The sequence below is a fragment of the Anabrus simplex genome, chromosome 1, assembly GCF_040414725.1.
Source record: "Anabrus simplex isolate iqAnaSimp1 chromosome 1, ASM4041472v1, whole genome shotgun sequence".
NCBI classification, from domain to species: domain Eukaryota; kingdom Metazoa; phylum Arthropoda; class Insecta; order Orthoptera; family Tettigoniidae; genus Anabrus; species Anabrus simplex.
In genome coordinates, this window is record NC_090265.1 from 689,576,966 (window position 1) to 689,597,040 (window position 20,075).

Here is a 20,075-nt window from a genome sequence, read left to right on the forward strand (position 1 = left end):
CAGCCAGTCCCTGCTATGAATTGTGTGAAAATGTTGCTCATAGGGTCTGTTGGTGCATGCATTTCAGTGGGCTTGGCAGACTGATATGTAATAGCAACTTGTGGCTCAGTGAGGAAAGCACCGGGAAACTACCTCACTCCTCATTTCCCTAGTACGCCTCTCCAGTGATGCCTAGGCCATCTGTGACAGCTGATGGCAGAGCTATTGAGGATCCAACCAGCCTTAGGGCTGAAGACTGAACATACATACATACATACACACATCTTTTACATACAACACATCATAGTACCAACCACTGCAGAAACATATAATACCTCCCTCCACATAGTGGTGACAGAAAGGCATCCAGCCGTAAAACTGGTCTTAAAGTACATCCAGTACCAATCGCAAGTAGTTGGGAAGAAAAGAGAGCAGAATTCCATTGTCTGCTCTTAACACCAACAGCCCACCCTTTGCTTCTCTTCATTATTGCCATTATAATACCAAACATTCCTTACTATCATTTGACCGAGCAAATTTATTTTATATTTTAGCAGTGGAAAAAGGAATACATGTTTTCCTTTCTCCTTGTGTTTCTTCATTATCGTCCTAATAACAAATGTCACCAAGCAGATTGGCCATGCAGTCAGGGTCGCACAGATGTGAGGTTGAATTCGGGAGATAGTGGGTTTGAATCCCACCGTTGACAACCCTGAAGATAATTTTCCATGATTTCCGATTTTTAAACTAGGCAAACGCAGGGGCTCTTTCTTAATTAAGGCCATGGCCGCTGCCTTCCCTATACTAACCCTTTCCCATCCTTCTGTCACCGAAAGCCTTCCATGTATTAATGTGACTTTGAACAAGTAGTGCTACTTTCATTTGTAACGTGGGATGTGTTCTCAGTTCCACTTCTTAATACAGTACTTCTTGATTGATACTAAAGAAATTCAAATTTCCAACCTTAGATCTTACATATAACATGTAAAGCTGCAAGACTGGCTGTTTATTGCACATTAGTTATGTATTAAATATTAGTTTGAGCAGTACGTACCGGGCGAGTTGGCTGTGTGGTCAGGGGCACACAGCTGTGAGCTTGCATCCGGGAGATAGTGGGTTCGAATCCACTGTCGGCAGCACTGAAGATGGTTTTCCGTGATTTCCCATTTTCACACCACGGCCATGGCCGCTTCCTTCCAATTCCTATGCCTTTCCTATCCCATCATCGGCATAAGACCTATCTGTGTCGGTGCGACGTAAAGCAACTATTACGCATGATTAATCTCATAATGTGACCGTATTGAAGTTAGTATCATAAATGTTATATACAATTTTATTTGTAACCACCTATTCAATACAATATACTCTTTAAAATTAGGGTGTAATGGTGTAATGATTATACCATTATAGTAAAGAGTATATTGAATTAAATAGGTGGTTACAAATAAAATTGTATGTAACTTTTATGATGGTAAAGTAACTAGGAAGAAAAGAGCAGTATGTGTGACTGTCCAGTCCTTGTCCTGTTTCTCTAAGGGGCTGGGTATGAAATGAGATGGATCTTCATAGTGAGTTTCTATGACCAGATGCCCTTACTGATGTCTACCTCATAAGAGGAGTAAATGAGATGAAATGAATGACTTGATATATGAATGTAGGAAGGAAATGGGTCAAACCCAGTGCCGGCACATAGCCTCCTCCCGTCGAATAGCACCAAGCGGTCTGCTCAAGGCTTCACATCTCCATCTCTTGGACGGATCACTATCAACAGCGGCATATGCCATCACTCCATATGAACACTGCAGAAAGGTTTAGGATTAAATCCAGAGTTTGGGCACACAATCTGTCGATCAGAAATTGTTTACCATTACCTCTCCTACCCTGCTGGCCTACATTCTGATACTGAATCTTTTTTCCACCAACTGGACTCAAATAGGCTAACCATGGTGTCAGATTGTATAGATTTAGTGCCTTAACAATCATGGCCACCAGGCAGACACTCATGATATACTGTATTTTGTAACTCTTTAATCATTTCTCCTCTTCAGTTGATCATCCCTGAATGTTTAGATAAGAAGAAGGAATTGCTTTAGCAAATATGATATTTTCAAAAGACAGACTTCTATTTGTACACAAAATCTTTGTCTTGAGTGTGAGATTCAGTTTGTTATGTAAATTTGCTACTTTGTACACGTGTAAAATAGTGGCACATAAAAACTCTGTTAGAAGTATTGGAAAGGATCAAACAAGTGGAAATCAAGCCGTATATTAAAAGATAGGAACATCAAAAGGAACACAACAGGATAAACGCAATGACAGCACAGTGTGTGTGTGTGAAGGAGAAATAGAATGAAAACAAAAAAGCACAAAGAAAATCTCCACATCTTCATAGACTTCCATCTTCAAATAGATTTGGCTCTCTCCTATCAATCCCAATTCTTCTACATCCATCTCTTCTCAGCCCTGACAAACTCGTTTCAGAGTCTTGCAGAGAGGCCCAGCCCATGAGCTGCTTCGGCAGTACACTGCAATGGGCTTGGAAAGGCTCGAACACACAAAGCCCATGACGTCATCGCACGGGCCGGTCTGGGCAGCGCTCTGTCATTTGTACGCAGTGAGCCAAGGACGGCGCTGTGGTAGTTCTATGGGCTGACTGCTTCAATGTGTACAGTGTACTGCATGTCAGCAGAGTGCGTTGCATTATGGTCGAGTGGAGCCGATCAAATTTGCTGTGGTTTTCAGTTTGACTTCTCCGTCTATCCTGTTATTGGAAACAAATGTGGACTGTAGTTTCAAAAGAAAAGAAATCGTAGCAGAAAATCGTGAAGTAAAAATAAGAAGCAACAAACGAACTAGAAACCGCACAATACAAGACTTCTGAAGCGGATCCTAAGCTTAAAAGTTGTATTTGGTTGGTATTCAAGCCTTCGGTTGACGGTGGTGGAAAAGACGTTAATTTTGTGTGCTGTATGACCTGCGGTGAACTTTATGTACACACTAGCAGTTACCCATGGCTTCTCGCGTGGATTTCGTAATTTGATAAAAGTGATTGTTCCTCGGTACTGTACTAAGACATTATCTGAAAATCTCTGGAGTATAAAACCTCACTGAAAAATTGAGTTTCATTTACCCCAGAAACTCTTTGTAAACCAAGTTTGTGGTATTGCCTTTTGGGGCTGAAATGACCATGCGACATAGAATCGTACATGTGAGAATGTCTTCTCTCAAGTAAAAAAAAAAGTTTCTTTATTTTTAAAGGAGATTACAAATACATTTTTCCACATCTGTAACATCTTCAGGTTTTGAGATATAAGTATCGGCATAAAAAGAATTCAACCCCTTTATCAGCAGATATAAGTATCCTCATACAAATAATTCAACTAATATTTCAGTCCTTTTATCCCCCCTTAAGTGGATTTTCCAAAACCAAACAAATACGTATTTCTTTCTTTTTAAGGGAGACTCTAAATACCAAATTTACGTCTGCAACAACTTAAGTTTTTGAGATATCAGTACCCTAATAAAATGAATTCAACCCCCTTTTCAGTACGTTTTATTCCCCCACTTTTTTTTTTAATATTAAAAATATCAATTTTCACATCTGTAACATGTTAAGTGTTTGAGATATACTGTAGATATGCTCATCTTAAAAATTCACGCCAACCCACATTTCAGTTCTTTTTACCCCCCTCCCCTTAAGTGTCTTTTCCGAAAACAAAATAATAAATGTCTCTTTATTTTTAAAAGGGATTATAAATACCACTGTAACATGTTAAGTTTTTGAGATACAGTAGAGTCCCGTTAATCCGAACCCCGTTAATCCGAAAGTCCGGTTAATCCGAACTAAAAATATATTAATTTTTTAAGTTGTCCTTATTGAAATGAAAGACCATATCATAGAATGAAGATTTACTTGCACTTTTAGTCATATTTTACTAGAATAACTTAATGTAAACATAATTACACATCATAAACCATCAATCACTGGACGTTCATCTTTATAAAGTCTGTTAGTTTCTTTTGCCGTAGTGATTGGAACCTACTCGAAGATGCAGTGTTAAACCAGAATCTCATAAACATCACATCAATGGGCGTAGTAGCGGACTGTTGCTCGACGTAGCGTACGGCAAGTTCTAGGCGGTCGCGGCATCTGAATATGAGACTAGTGTAAGCCGTTACCGTATTTTAGCAGTTTTATGAGACAAGTTTTAACCTAGTTTTAGTCGTTTTCTCCTCTACGTGTTCTTAACTACCCTACTGTAATTTTATACAGTTTTTTTTATTAATGTAACTGCTAAATAATGGGCTTTTCAAATTACAGTAGGCCTATATACTGTACTGTATTATAGAATATTTTCCTCAGACGGTTGAGGCGCTGGCCTTCTGACCCCAACTTGGCAGGTTCGATCCTGGCTCAGTCTGGTGGTATTTGAAGGTGCTCAAATACGTCAGCCTCGTGTAAGTAGATTTACTGGCACGTAAAAGAACACCTTCAGGAGAAAATCCCGGCACCTAGGCGTCTCCAGAAACCGTAGGAGTAGTTAGTGGGACGTAAAAACAATATCATTATTATTGGAAAATATTTTCCTGTTAATCCGAAAATTTTTTAATCCGAACAGACTCCGGTCCCAATTAGTTCGGATTAACGAGACTCTACTGTATGTTGTAGATGTACTCAGGGATTATGTGTACAAATTTTGAATGGCAGCTATGCCCAAACGTACATGCATAATCTCGCTGTTGTAGAATTCTGGAGCTGGCGTTGCCATGGTTACGGCAGTTCATTTCCTTATATGATTCCGAGAGCAGGGGTAGTGTGGTGCCAGTGCCTCCATAACGGTTGTTTTTAGGGCCTTAAAACATGGTGTTTGGGCCCGTAGGGCTTACTGAGATTTGTTCTTCGGGTCAAGGGGTTTAAAATGAGCTTAGTCTTGTCCTTGCAAGACAAATTTGATATTTTGCCTATATTAGCCTATTATTTTTATATCTCTCTCGTCGCCCCCCACCTCGAATTGTTTTGAAAATAAAATACAGCCCGTGTCTCTCAGGGATAATGTATATTTACATTAGTAAAAGGAGTTTTAGAATCGGTCCAGTAGTTTCTGAGATTACCCTCCAGATATACACAACCTAACAAAATTCGCGCTCGCTCTTTATTGTATTAGTATAGATTAAAGGAGTCGGACTGTTTTTTGTCTTTTTATGATTAGATAATAAACTTACGATGAACGAAGTGTGCTTGAATGACGAGCATTCTAATGTTTCCATGTCATCAGACTCCAAGACTATGCCACAACCTTTAAAGATAAAAATTTGATTATGCCTCAACCTGCCAAAGTAATGAAGTTTTCTTCGTGGACTGACGTTCATGATGCTCCTGTTCCAACAGATGAGCTGGAAAGATATTTAAAGCAAAATTGTGGAATGGAAGAAGATAGATATAGCGTCTTATTGGAGAACAAATGGACAAAACTATCCAAAATTTCACCAGCATCAAGTTCAGCTTCAGAGAGAAATTTCAGTTCAGCGGACTTAATTCTGAATGCACGACGGTCTCTTCTACAACCAGACAATGCTGATGCTCTTCTTCTCATTCACAGTAATTTCATTCCACCACATTAACAATGACCATTAAACTACGCACACTAAGTAAAAGCTATGTTCAGGTTTGTTTTTGTTGGCATATTGCACGTCATTTCTGCTTGTATTTTATTTTGAGGTAAACGCGAATGAAGTCCTATGAATATGCTTTTTATTATTTAGATTCATTTTCAGTTAACTTGATGTCAATTGCAAACGAATATTAGTTTATAATAAAGTTTCTGTTTGTTTTCAATTATTATTTTTATTGTTACAGTGCAGGAGAAATCTCTACCATTTAATTTCAAAATGAAATTAGCCTACTTTAAAATATATTATTAGCGTATGGGAATTCGTAGAGTGAATGATCCAATAGCAGTGTGACGTGAACATTTCATTGTGCACGGCGCACATGTTATTGTGGAGAAGTACACAAGGTTATTCTACTGAGTTCACCCAGTGCGGTGGACTGCGGTGGGCTGCACGAGACCGGTGCTGTGGGCCAGTATGCTGCCGCGTCAGAAGAGAACGGCACTGCTGGGCTGGGCTACCAGAGCCCATGGGTTTAAAGTGCTGCGCGGTGGGCCTGGCTGCAGGACTCTGGCTCGTTTCTTCTTCCCAGCTTCATCAGAAGGGTGAGCATCAACACTCGCTAAGAGGCTTAACATATCTTCAGCCTTGATGTTGGAAGGGTTAGATGAGAGAGAACCTGTATATAAGAAGAAACACCTGCCATAGCATCCATTAACCACTCAATGTGGAGTGCCGTACACTGCACACAGACTCCCCAACGCTCTCTGTCGCGGAGTGACGTATATTGCATGCACGTAGCAACTCCTGCTTTGTGCTTCTATCTAGAGAATAGTTTGTGAACTATTGGAAATGTAATAAGATATATCTATAGACGAAGCATCGTTCTTTCATTTGATGTGTATATCGAGTTTTTATCGATTACATATGCTATATCGCGTCTAAAAAACCAACTAGTTCTGTTGTTGACATTATGGCAGCTAAACGTTTTCTTGTGATTGTGAATTTGAAAATTAACGATGTTTTACCAAATGATGATACGGAAAATGTAGTTTTGTTAAACAAGGAGTAGCATATAGAATTTGAGAATAAAAGTAGTGATTGTGACATTGATGTTGCTTTTGATACACAGGAAAATCTCGGCTGTAATGTTATTGATGGTAGATTTGTGTGGGAAGAGATGGGTAATTAACAGGGGGCAAAGGTAAATGTTTACAGCAGATTATGGGTCTCAGAATGCTGCAAAGAACTGCTTATATTCTGTGTGAAAATTTTTTAGTTATTTTCTACTCTCGAGTTCATAAAGATGCTAGTAGAATAGGCAGATATTTATGCTCAACTTAACATGCTGTCACATAGTATGTTATTTCCACTCTGATCGAGGGTAGTGTGGAGGAAATTTATGTAGTTTTTGCATTGTGTATGATAATGAGCATAGTACAGAAACCTGTATTGAGATTTATTTCTAAAAATAAAAAATTAAAAACGGGTACTAGCTACTCCTATATTTGGTTCAGCCGTATCTCTTGTTCGATTTGAAAGCATCAGAAGATTCCAGTAAATCATGCTGTTTGTATGTTTATGCACTAATAATACACTGAACATTTTGGTAAAATTTATTGAACCGCTTTTCATTTACACCCAATTAACTAAAAGCCTGCACTCATAGCATGCTCGGTGCTATACTCCTCCCACAGCCCAGGGTAGCCAAGTAATGAAAGTCGTCCCATGCTGAGAGGTTAACATTTTACTTTGAGTGCCTAATAAGTACACTTGCTTATAATGAGCTTCAAAGAATCTAGTTTTGTCACATAAGCCAGTGTCGGTAATGCACACGCAAGTATGCTACATTCAATTGCGGGTGTTTCTTGAGAGGTAAATTTTTAACCTACTGTAATTATTAAAATGCGTGTTGTCACATCTCTTGTTTCTAATGGTTATGGATGAGATTGTCAAGGAGACAAAGGAAGCGTGTGGGAATAGGGAGATGAAGATATTACTATTTGCAGACGAAATTATGGTTTGGGGTACGAACAGCAAAGAAGTACAAGAACAACTTGATGCACTGAACGAGAAAATTGAAAAGTATGGTATGAAAATCAGCGCAGAGAAAGCAAGACCGTGGTGATATCAAGGAGAAAGACAAAGAAAAAGCATTGTTATCAGTTTTAAATACCTTGGTAGTGAACTAATGCAGAATACAAGCTTCGGGAATTATGGCGGAAATTTATATGGATTTTCTTGAAAATAGCAAAATCAACAGCATTAAAGGAATAATAAGGTTGAGATACGTAGATGATACGTTTACAATAATTGACCCTACCATTACTAATGGACAGGAGGTATTAGAACAATTAAACAATATCAATTCACAGATTAAATTTTCTTTTGAAAGTGAAAATAATAAAGCATTAAACTTTCTTGACATTACAATTATTAATGACTCTAATAAACTTAGGTTTAAAATATTTAGGAAACCTACTCAAACGGCAAACGTAAATAAACAAAATTCCATACACCTGGTAGCACACAAGAGTATGATTTATAGAGTATGATTTATAGAGCTTATAATATACCCATGTCAGAAGCAGATCGTAAAAATGAATTGGGTACTATTTATTTTATAGCAAAAAGAAACGGGTTCAACAGGAAATTTGTGGATAAAATAATTAGCAAAATTGAGAAAAATTCATTTTCCACATTAACCAAGGATACCAAAAAATACTGTTATAGGCATAAATGAGACTTCAGTGGAAGCTACGAAGGTAATCCCAGAAATTAGGTCCCCTATTTTTTTATATAAATACATAGATCTGTTTATTTCTACAGTGGTTTACATCATTTTGCAGCTTAAACATTTATCTATTTTTCTACATAATCACCATTTCGGTCGATGAATTTTTGTAGACGTTGTGACAGTTTTTGTATGCCCATGTCATACCAGCTCGCCGCCATGCTGTTCAGGAAGTTGTGAGCCTCACTTTCACCTCGTCGTCGGTGGTGAATTGCTTTCCAGCCAAATATTCTTTCAACGTAGGGAACAAGTGATTGTCACTGGGCACCAATTCGGGACTATAGGGTGGGTGGGTGATTGATGTTCCACTGAAACTGTTGCAGGAGAATTGCCCGTCTAGAGTTTTTTCAGGGTCTCACAGTACCTGTCAGCATTAATTGTGGTCCCAGCGGGCATAAAGTCGATCAACAATACCCCTTTTTAATTCCTAAACACAGTTGTCATGACTTTACCGGTATACTGTGTTTCCTTGAATTTCCGCGGCTTTGGCGAAGAGGGATGCCGCCACTGGCGTGATTGTTGCTTGGTCTCAGGTGTAAAGTGAAATGCCCAGGTTTCGTCACCCGTGACAGTTGAGTCCAAAAAGTTGTTCTGTTCAGCTGCAAAACATTGAAGAAATCCGTGGGAAAAATCAACTTGTTGCCGCATGTGGTGTTCTGTCAGCATGCGTGGCACCTATCTTGCGCACACCGTCCGGTATTTCAACTTTTCCATTAAAATTCTGTGAGCGGCGCTTCGGGAAACCTGGGGAACCAAAGTGCAGAGATCATCCAGGGTGATCCGCCAATCTTCACACATGATTTGCTCAACCTTCACAACTGTCTTGACCGAAATTGAAGGTCCCCCGCTCCTTTGTTCGTCGTGAATTCAGTCCGACTGGCTGCAAACTCTCTAGTCCTCATACGAATATTTTTGACATCCATGCACGACTCACCATACACTTCTGTCAGTTGGCAATGGATTTCAATCGGTTCAGTACCTTTTGCATTCCAAAAACAAATAACTGTGCGCACTTCACACTTGGCGGTAACATCCATTCTCAACAGCTGCCAAGCCAAGACTGAGTGTCTCAGCATGACTTGCGCATGTTTATATGCGAGCATGGGAAACACTCTTCACAATATTGTGACCAACAGCCACGCGAACAGAGTATTTATTTTTTAAAATAGGAGACGTTATTTTTGGAATTACCCTCGTAAATTTTGCTCTGGTCTGTGCCAAAAGACAGATGCTAAAATACTAAATCCACGAAGAAATTCCAGAAATTCATTAAGATTGGTGATGTTTGTTGTTCAGTCTGACCACTGTTTCAAAGAAGAGATTTTTATCTACAGGTATTATTTAAAAAAAGCAAAGTCATCTCTGTACAGGCCATGAAGACCCTTGGAGGGGTGGAAGGTAAAGGCTTCCACTATTCGTAATCTCGGCACTTGGTGGGGTAGAGTGGTTGGCTCTACGCCCGGCCGCCTCTCCACATGTATTATGCTGATACTATTTTCACCAGTAACATTGCCCTCAAGATGTTCACAGTAAAAGATTGCCATAATCACACCTAAACCAACACTCCCTGTCAATTTTAATGCAGGCTGTATCCAGCCATGACTGTTAATGTTAACAAGGTGAGTTAGTTACCACAGTACTTGTAGGACTCCTAACCCCAGTTGTCGAATCCCTGTTCACTTCTGGGTTCACCAGACTATGACAGTTTTGTCATTAAAGTCCTTCTCTATTTACCCTCATCTTCCTACCCTTTTCTCCTGAGGGACTTTTGAAGTAGGATGCCAAGTAGTTTTTGGATCTAAAGAAACACCTGGTCTCAGCATCAAGTTACTCTTTTATTTTTTTCTACCTCATCACAGGATTCAACAGTATACCTTGCTAATCTCACTCTATTCTCCAAATGATGAAGATTTAACCAAAAACATTGAATTTATGAAATGGTTTCTTTCCTTGATATGTATTGTGTCAACTCATTCTCACCTTGTAGGTTTTGCTCTTGCTAATTTTCTTACCTAATCGTTACTGTACGACCAAAAACCTGTGTTCTCTAATGATAAATAATACCGAATTACGCACAGTCACCGAACATCTTATTGAACAAAATTTGCTCAAAAATGAGTTCTCCATTACCACCTACTTTGTGTATGACATTTACTTGTTTAGGTTGCACTCTGTTACAAATGTTTTCCATTCATAAATTCTGAGATTTTTTATAAATATCTTAGAGTAAAATAATGAATACTGTTCTTACTTCCCTGCAGGCACTAGGAGGTGGTCGCTTGAAGTGGGGACATTTTGAGATGATGCGATTGGGTATAATTAGGAAATTGGATACTGAGCGTACATTTGCCATTTGGAGAGTTGATGCTCCATGGCAGCCGGTCACCAAAAAGGTTGGTGTAAATATGGCATTTTTATATATTTTTAATTTGTTAATTATAACTTATTTAATTGTAAGTACTTCATTTGATTATTTTAGGGTCAAGGTCAACGAATGGGTGGTGGTAAGGGTGCTATAGACCATTATGTAACTCCAATCAAAGCTGGCCGAATTATTGTAGAAGTTGGAGGAAAGTGTGAATTTGCTGAGGTAAGTGCGTGTTTATTTGTTTGCACCTATACCAAAATCTGTGCAAATTTAAATCACAAGGCCTTCAAAAATTTGTGGAGAAGAAATCCCTTGATTGTTAGTTTAATCACTGTATATCTTTACTGAGCATCAATATGATCAAAAACCTTATACCCTCAGACTCAGCAATGGCTGTTCGATTTTCTTTTTTTTAAATTAATGCAATTTACTGATATTTCATGCCCCTTGAATCTAAATTTTATAAACTGAAGTAGGCCTTATTAAAATAGGGAAATTGCCATATTTACTCCTTTGTTTACATGGCCTGCCTGCTTCCTGCAGCAAGTCAGTGCTTGTTCCACATCAGACATTAGAGATTTGCTTCTTTGCCTGAGATCCTAAATCAAATCTAAGCCATCATATTGTGACAAGAAGATCATAACCTTAATTTTTATTATTATTTATAGTTTAATGTTATAATTATTCCTAAAGCCCGGCTCCATGGCTAAATGGTTAGCGTGCTGGCGTTTGGTCCAGAGGGTCCCGGGTTCGATTCCCGGCCGGGTCGGGGATTTTAACCTTAATTGGTTATTTCCAATGGCTCGGGGGCTGGGTGTGTGTGCCGTCTTCAGCATTAGAATTCATCACAGGTAGGGCCCCATTCTCATAGACGCGCAGGTCACCTATACGGTGTCAACTCGAAAGACCTGCACCCGGCCTCTTCGGAGGTCACACGCCATTATTATTATTATTCCTAAAACATTGTCTTTGTCTGGTATGCATATGTTTTAGTTATCACATGATTTGTTTAATTTTTATTTGGCTGAAGATGGCCACTAAGTGGCCTATACTAGTCCCAAGACTTAATGTAATATAATTTACTGGATATATTGTATTGACCCCCTTGTCAATTTATTCTTATAACGACCCACACAATGAACACACTTGTCGAAGTCATGCGATACATCTGTGTTTCGTGTTTAAGAAATGTCCGTCTCTGTAGCGTAAGCCTACTGCAGCTTCGCTGGCGTCACACAAATAGGTGAATAGTTTCGTGTCCGATCTGCACATTGCAAACATGCTTCATTCCTGTGTATGTGTCTGTGTTTTGTAGTTAAGAATGTTTGCCAGTGTAATGGTTAGCGCAATTAGCTGCCGTTCTCGGCAGCCTGAGTTTGATTTCCGGTACTATGTTGCCAAAGATTTACGAATGGCAGGAAAGCTGATATGCGGTAAAACTGGTACAAACTGAAGGCCTGTCTAAAGAGAGCTGCACCACCTCGGGATGAGGAAACAAGTTTACTTTGGTCAAGAAATATTCACAGTTGTTACTATTAATGTACGTAACAGGCAAGTTCATTAACAGAGTGATCATTTAAATCATGTCATTCGGACAGTATAGATTCCCCTCCCCCCTTGGAGAGAAGTAGGTTTAAAACCTAATAAAAACAATCCAATCATATCTATTGTTTTACACACCAACACACCTCACAAATAATAATAATAATAATAATAATAATAATAATAATACTGATAATGATAATAATAAATTTACATCATCACTTAACGAATTTTAGAGGCGCCAAACAAAACATACTATGCGTTAATAAGAAATGGAGACAACGATCGTACGAAATTAAACATAATGATAATAAAACGCATTACTGCCACACCTGTAGATATCCATAAATGCGGTTAACTTTCCTGTTATTTATTTTTAATCTTCCCATCGTGGAACTTATGGCACTATGCAGTCACTTGATACCATACCGGTACCCACCCTAAACAATGCGATCTCTCTTATCTCATTTACTGCTGTTTAGGTAAATCCTGATGTGATAAATGTGGGGAACAAGCATGAAATATACTTAAAAATAAAGATTTGGCTTTCAATAGCCACAGTTATGCAGAGAACACTTCCAGTCACTGTAGGCCTATTACATTCAGAAGTACAACTTGTAACACGCTAGTTATCAGCTGGTGGTTTGGCACGTTTTCTGCAGCATGTCATTATTCGGAAAGAGTGGCTTCTGCTACACATATACAAACTCTCCAGAAACCATTTGGCAATAGATTCTCACTGTTTGGACTCTATAGTCAGGAACGAAACTATTTTTTAAAGTTTCAAAAAGACGGGACCTCGAATGCTGTCAATGCATGGCTGACGAGATGGCAGTGAATAATGACGACATGCTGGTAGCAGGGAAGTTGGCGACACAAAACGATAATTCAAATGAAAGCAGTGATTAGATTTACTCAGGTTTACTATGCGGTAGGCCTACTGCTCAGTTGACAGAGACAAATGACTGGCCATTAAGTTCTTTTCTATCAATATTGCACAATATGATAATACGATGCGCTTATCCCTTTTCTCTACGGGGTCGAGTATGAAGTGAGATGATTTTTCGTAGCGAGGTTTTTACAATCGTATGACCTTCCTGACGTGAACCTAATCAGAGGAATTAATGAGATGAAACGAATGATGTGATATGAGTAACTGAAACTGACTATACCGGGCGAGTTGGCTGTGCAGTTAGGGGCACGCGGCTGTGAGCTTGCATCCGGGAGATAGTAGGTTCGAATCCTCGAATCCCACTGTCAGCAGCCCTGAGGACGGTTTTCTGTGGTTTCCCATTTTCACACCAGGCAAATGCCGGGGCTGTACCTTAATTAAGGCCACAGCTGCTTCCTTCCAATTCCTAGGCCTTTCCTATCCCATCGCCGCCGTAAGACATATCTGTGTCGGTGCGACTTAAAGAAAATAGCCATTTTCACACCAGGCAAATGCTGGAGCTGTACCTTAATTGAGGCCACAGCCGCTTCCTTCCAACTCCTAGGCCTTTCATATCCCATCGTCGCCATATGACCTATCTGTGTCGATGCGACGTAAAGCCACTAGAAAGAAAAAGAAAAATAGAAACTGACTACTTCCTATGAAGGCCTAAAAGTCATGTTCATCATTTATTGTCCTTTTGCATTTAGAAATATTGTCTAGCCAGTATAACTCAAATACATTCATAAATTTGTTAAAGAATAGTGTAGAATGTTTACATGTATAATTTATAGCTCCTTATAGCCTAGAAGCCATGTGTTCACCGCACAAAATTTGAGTTTATCGCATATTGAACACTCCCGTACTTTTTTTTGCTGTAAAAGTGGAAGAAAAAGGGGTCTAATACGTGAGTAAATATGGTATATTCTTGATCTGTCTCAATCCTCATCATTTTAACTTGTAAACTATTCATTGCACTCTGATCTGTCGTTCCCCACACTTTGCTTAAAACAGTGTTTCTGAAACTGTTTTCAAGTGGGGATCTCTTGTACCAAAATTTGCCATGGACCACTGTACTGTTACTGTTTTTGAAAACAGTTTTACCATGGATGTTGAGACACTGCATCACATTAAAAGATCGATTAAATATGAATGTCTACCCTGTCAACACTAATATGAAGTTTACAAGTTCAATACACTGAACATGTTTCAAGAACCAAAGTTCTCTGCTTCAGAGGCTTTATTACAAATTTCAGAACTTAACTATAATAAACATTTCTTTGTTTCTTGAAACATGTTCAGTGTATTGAAATTGTAATAAATGTCATATTAGTGTTGACAAGGTGGACATTCATATTTAATTGACCTTTTAATGCGATATATTGGTTGTCAATACGGATCACTTTACTATTGACCATTATGGTTAACACAATGCGGACCGGTCCCGAGAAAACTCGTGTTTGCCTAGCCGAGCGTTGCGGACCGGTCTCGGGTTATCTCGTGTTAGCAGCAGACTGAACTTTAGTGCTATCTTTTGAGATATACGGGAACTATTTGGAGGTCAAGGGTGATAGAACTCTGTTATGTTTGGTTCTACACAATCGATAGTTGCATTTCTTTTCGAGTATTCTCCATATCATTTTCTTTGCATTTCTTGACAACATGTTTACAAAGTTTGAAGAGCCATGCAAGATGGCAGCGCGTGTTTAGACAAAGATGAAATTATTCGTGAATTATGTGCTGATACAGGCTCCAAATATCTAAGTGAAGCTGAATATTTAGAGTTCGATGATGAAATATCTTCTAACGGAAATGTTTCAAGTGATGACGAGGATATAGCCTTATCTTCAAGCTGTGGAACTCACATAGTGCAAAACAAGTCTGATAATTGTTACGGGTGTAAATATTCTAAATATTGTAAATAATGTAGTGTTTTCTGACAACTGGGTTATGGACAACAGTGAACCTAGGCTAGAGGATTTTGAAGGTGCTCCTGGTATAAAGGTATGGCCTAATGAATCTGGAAACATAGGAAAATAGCAGGACTTATGTTTGGTGAGGAATTTTTTCAGTATGTAGCTGAACAGACAAACTTATACTATGAGCAGAATTCACATTCTCATAACGTATCCCCTAAAAAAATATATTGATAGGGCAGGTGAAGAAATCATGTCTGAAAGATTACTGGCCAACCGATCCCCTAATAAAAAAACCCATATTTCCGAAAACTATGAGCCGAAATATATTTCAAGAAATACCCTGCATTTCAACAACTATTCAGTAAGGCGACTAGAAAAATACACAGTAGTCCTTCAAAAGCTAGTGATGTTCTGACGGTTTATTTGAATGCATGCACTCCAGCTTAGAGGTAGTTAGAAAGTGGCCGGGAACAGGGCTGTGCATGGGGTGAAGGGCATCCGGTCCGCAATGTGTTAAGATTGTCAATGTTGAGCCACTATGTGAGGTTCCACAAAAACAAAAAAACAAAACCCAATGACACTACAGCCCTTGAAGGGCCTTGGCCTACCAAGCGACTGCTGCTCAGCCCGAAGGCCTGCAGATTACGAGGTGTCGTGTGGTCAGCACGACGAATCCTCTCGGCCGTTATTCTTGGCTTTCTAGACCGGGGCCGCCATCTCACCGTCAGATAGCTCCTCAATTCTAATCACGTAGGCTGAGTGGACTTCGAACCAGCCCTCAGGTCCAGGTAAAAATCCCTGACCTGGCCAGGAATCGAACCCGGGACCTCCGGGGCACCACGGGGCCGGCATCTGAGGTTCCACGCCCAGGTTAATCTTTTCCACCCATATCCACATATGCCTTTTTTCTTGCCTACTGTGATCATTCGTATCAGGCTACATTGTCATTTTGGAAGATGTGACCAAAATTGGCTGCTTTCCTATTGCCAGGATCTTGAATATTCTGCGATACTTCTACATCTGAAAGGCCTGCAGTCTATTCATTGACAAAGCCTTTAATATCCATCCTTTGACACCAAAAGTAACACCAGTAATACTTCATGATACACCAAGGAGTTTCAAATTGGGAGTTACATACGTGCAAAATGTAATTTAGCTAATAGTGATAAGAAATTGTATAGCAGACAAATATGTTCATTATTAATTCAGTCACTTAGATTATCAGTAGGAGTCACATAATTTGAAAATCACATACAAATATATATACAATTTGATCTACATCGGACTGATATAGATAGGTCTTATAGTGACAATGGGATAGGAAAGGGTCACAAGTGGAAAGGTCTTAAGGCCTTAATTTGCCTGATGTGAAAATGGGAAACCACAGAAAACCATCTTCAGGGCTGCCAACAGTAGGGTTCGAACCCACTATCTCCTGAAAGCAAGCTCACAGCTGTGCAACTCTAACTGCACAGCCAACTTGCTTGATAATTTGAAAATCGTCAATAGGGAAACATTCTAGTATAAAGTGAATACTATAGAATACTACATTACCAAGCTCGATAGCTACAGTCACTTAAGTGCAGCCAGTATCCAGTATTCGGGAGATGGTGGGTTCGAGCCCCACTGTTGGCAGCCCTGAAGTTGGTTTTCCGTGGTTTCCCCATTTTCACACCAAGCAAATGCTGGGGCTGTACCTTAAATAAGGCCACGGCCACTTCCATCCCACTTCTAGCCCTTTCCTGTCCCATCGTCACCATAAGACCTATCTGTGTCAGTGCGATGTAAAGAAACTTGCAAGAGAACACTGCATTTCAGCATTTCTATACACAAAAAAGGACTACCTAAGTATACTGACACATTCTTTTGCCCTAAATGTTACTCATTGTATGTATAGAGGAGAGAAATAGATTTAGTTGGAAAGTAGCCATAGTTTGTTCCAAGTCAGTTCACAGAAGATTATATATGTAAATTGAAAGTTATTACTCTGAAGTTTAGGTTCTATGGCTCACGATCACAAGAATGAAAATCACTTAAAAGCTGCTGGCTTATTCTGGAATTCTATTTGTGTACATAGTTCAGTATATTTTAGAGGAATTATTGCACTCTTTATGAGTTTAATATAGTAAATATGTTCTAAATTAACATGAATATTGTGCTTTTTCAGGTGAAACCGGTCTTAGAGATGATAGCACACAAGCTGCCTTTCAAAGCACAAGTTGTCAGTGAAGAGATATTGACAAAGATGAGAGAAAAGGAGGAAAGGCTTGAAAAAGAAAATTTGAATCCTTACACCTTCAAATACATAGTGCAGAACAATATGGGTGGTTGTCATAAATGGATCTCGCCAGTAGACAGGAAATGGTTTGGGAAGTACTTATAACTCTCAAAAGTCTTCCTAGTATGAAACTATGTAGGTGGTTGGTCACTTGGCTCGCGTCAGGAGGTTAAAGTGGTGCAGGTAGACCCTGTGATGCTACATTCCAGCAACAAATGTAATTTGGAAGTCAAGCTTCTCCTAAGCTTTGAATATTCCAAATATCATGCTGGAATTGTTTGGACCCTCGACTTGCACTTATCATCTATTAATGGTCAGCTAGGCATATTACCAGTCATAGTGCCTCCAAGGTATGCAAATTTACAGGGCTGGTATACAGTGCTTTTTGAGTCTCCTATTCTGTTTAAAAAAGAAGTTAAAAAAACTTTGCCATTTATGTCATAACAATAAATTTTTTTTTTCAGAATGTAACTTAGCTGGAACAGTCTTTTCCAGGATGTATAAAATCTGTCATTTAAAAAACAACATTTGTATTAAATGTGTGATGAAAATTATAAACTGTATAATTATGATCCTTCATGTTCAGTTCTTCTTAAGAATTAATTCAAAAAATTTTATTTAATGTTCTTACCCAGAGAAGACTTGTCAGAAAAACACACACGAATAGATTTTTGGTGAATGAGAATTGAATTAGATACCAAAGATAAGGATCCCTCATAAATTTTATACATATTGTAACTTGGCAGAGGGGTAAATATAAAACATAACACTGGTAGCATAAAATTCTATGAGTAAGATTTATTAATTACTACTAATATTGCTTACACACTACACAGACACACCAGGACCACAACTTGCACCACACATTTACACCAGTTTTACTCTCTCTACTCTCACTAACTCAGTCACACTGGTTGTTCACTTTATCATTTAAAAGCTAAAGCAATCACATTCCACACTCTTCCATTACTTTCACGTTCCACTGCTGTATGCTATCACAGCCACTTAGTTCAAAGCTCGTGCACAACACTGTCTCACAATCCTGTATGCCATACACTGTCCATACACTCACAACAGACTTTGTTCACTGCCTCTTGCCGACCTCCCTCACAATGCACTGCAAACATACATGTTCATTTACAGCAGCTGAACACAAGAGACTCAACTCCTTGGCAACAGAGTAGAATGAACCCTCTCTTCATGGACAGAACTGCACTCATTGCACTGACTCCTCAACTCAAACTGAACCACTTGAGCCCATCTGGCCTGCCTGAAATAGGAAGCCAGCTCCTTCTAGATACTTCTTGAAAAGGGGAAGTCTCTAGAGTCTTCTTGATTCCAAATGATCTGGGTTCATCCTATAATTCTTTCTCCTGCCATTGGGAGGCCCCAGAGAGATAATGGAATGGTGACTGGCAGGGCTGGCCTAGCTCGTTTCCGATTGGCTCGTCGCGTGCTATTCAACTTCTGAGTAGTAACGTCAGTGGTTCGAAGGGCGAGCCGACCTATCCTGTTCCTCACAAGGTCTTGCAATAAAATGGTAGATACCTTCACAATATGTCAGGATTGAGGTGGTCTGGGTATGTTAACACATTGCTGACCGGATGCTTGAGCTTGTCACATACCCTGTGGACCGGACATCATTTCTACTAAGCATACTAGGGTGCACTTGATTATAAAAATATACGTAAATATTAAACCAGTCAAGATTTTATCTTTAAAGTTGGTATGAGTACTCAACCAATGCCCCTAGTAATACTTCAACATATATAAGATAAGCAAGCAAATGCGTGTTAATTCAATAAAACATCATTAATATTTACATCGTTGTCGTCTTCAGAGTCACTTGAATAAATAAGCACACTAGGTAAATTACGGCGTGTCGAGGCTTGAATATCACTTCCACTATCACTCTCACATTCAGTTTCCACTAATTCATTATCACTATATCCATTTGAACGATCATCGGCATATAATTCTTATAGTCGTTAGCTAACACCGTATTCCGCGAGCGCTCCATCTTGTCATTGACTGAACCGGCAGAAAGAAAGTCGACATTTCAAAACTAAATCAAAGAATAAAAGAGGCCGTGAATAAAAGAAAAGTGGCAGATATACATCTACAATTTATTCTACTCAATGTGCAAGTTCGAAATAGTTCAATATATGGTCAAGAGATGTCACAGGAAGACCAAAAACAATTTCGTGAACAAAACCGAGATTTCTCGGGGCCCGTCACCTACCGCTGGCAAGCGTACTACGAGATTTCTAGGGGCCCGTCACCCATGTGTTAAGAAAATGTGATAGTCTGAGCTTGTTAGATGAATTATTTCTGAGAAGATACCAAAAATATGGCTGGGTAGTGTAATGGAAAGTACTAGAACAAAGTTGAATCCAAGAAGGAGATGGATGAATAAAAATAGGCCAAAGCAAGTAAGTTTGTAGTTTTACATGATCTTGGTGTCATGATCATAGCCATGGGACTTCGAGTTTTGCATGGAATCTGAAAAACAGGAACGTGACTTTTCATTTTAAAAATCCATTGCATTGACCCGTATTTGAACCATGACCTCCTTGTTCGGAAGTCTGCGGCGGTGCTCCTTGGATGTCATGGCCCCAAAATAGGACAAAGAGAGGGTTAGAGAGGATGAAAGT

The 20,075-nt window shown here is 39.2% G+C and overlaps 1 protein-coding gene across 1 annotated transcript in view; it reads left to right on the top strand.

The window, feature by feature from the left end:
- mRpL16 (mitochondrial ribosomal protein L16) overlaps positions 1-17,994 on the top strand; it is a 37,243-nt gene extending 19,249 nt beyond the window's left edge. The window contains exons 4-6 of the mRNA XM_067135948.2: positions 10,645-10,776; positions 10,863-10,973; positions 17,311-17,994. Of these exons, the coding sequence (XP_066992049.1) occupies positions 10,645-10,776; positions 10,863-10,973; positions 17,311-17,526 (459 nt within the window). The 3' untranslated portion in view covers positions 17,527-17,994. The remainder of the gene's footprint in view (positions 1-10,644; positions 10,777-10,862; positions 10,974-17,310) is intronic.
- Positions 17,995-20,075: the final 2,081 nt, after the last annotated feature.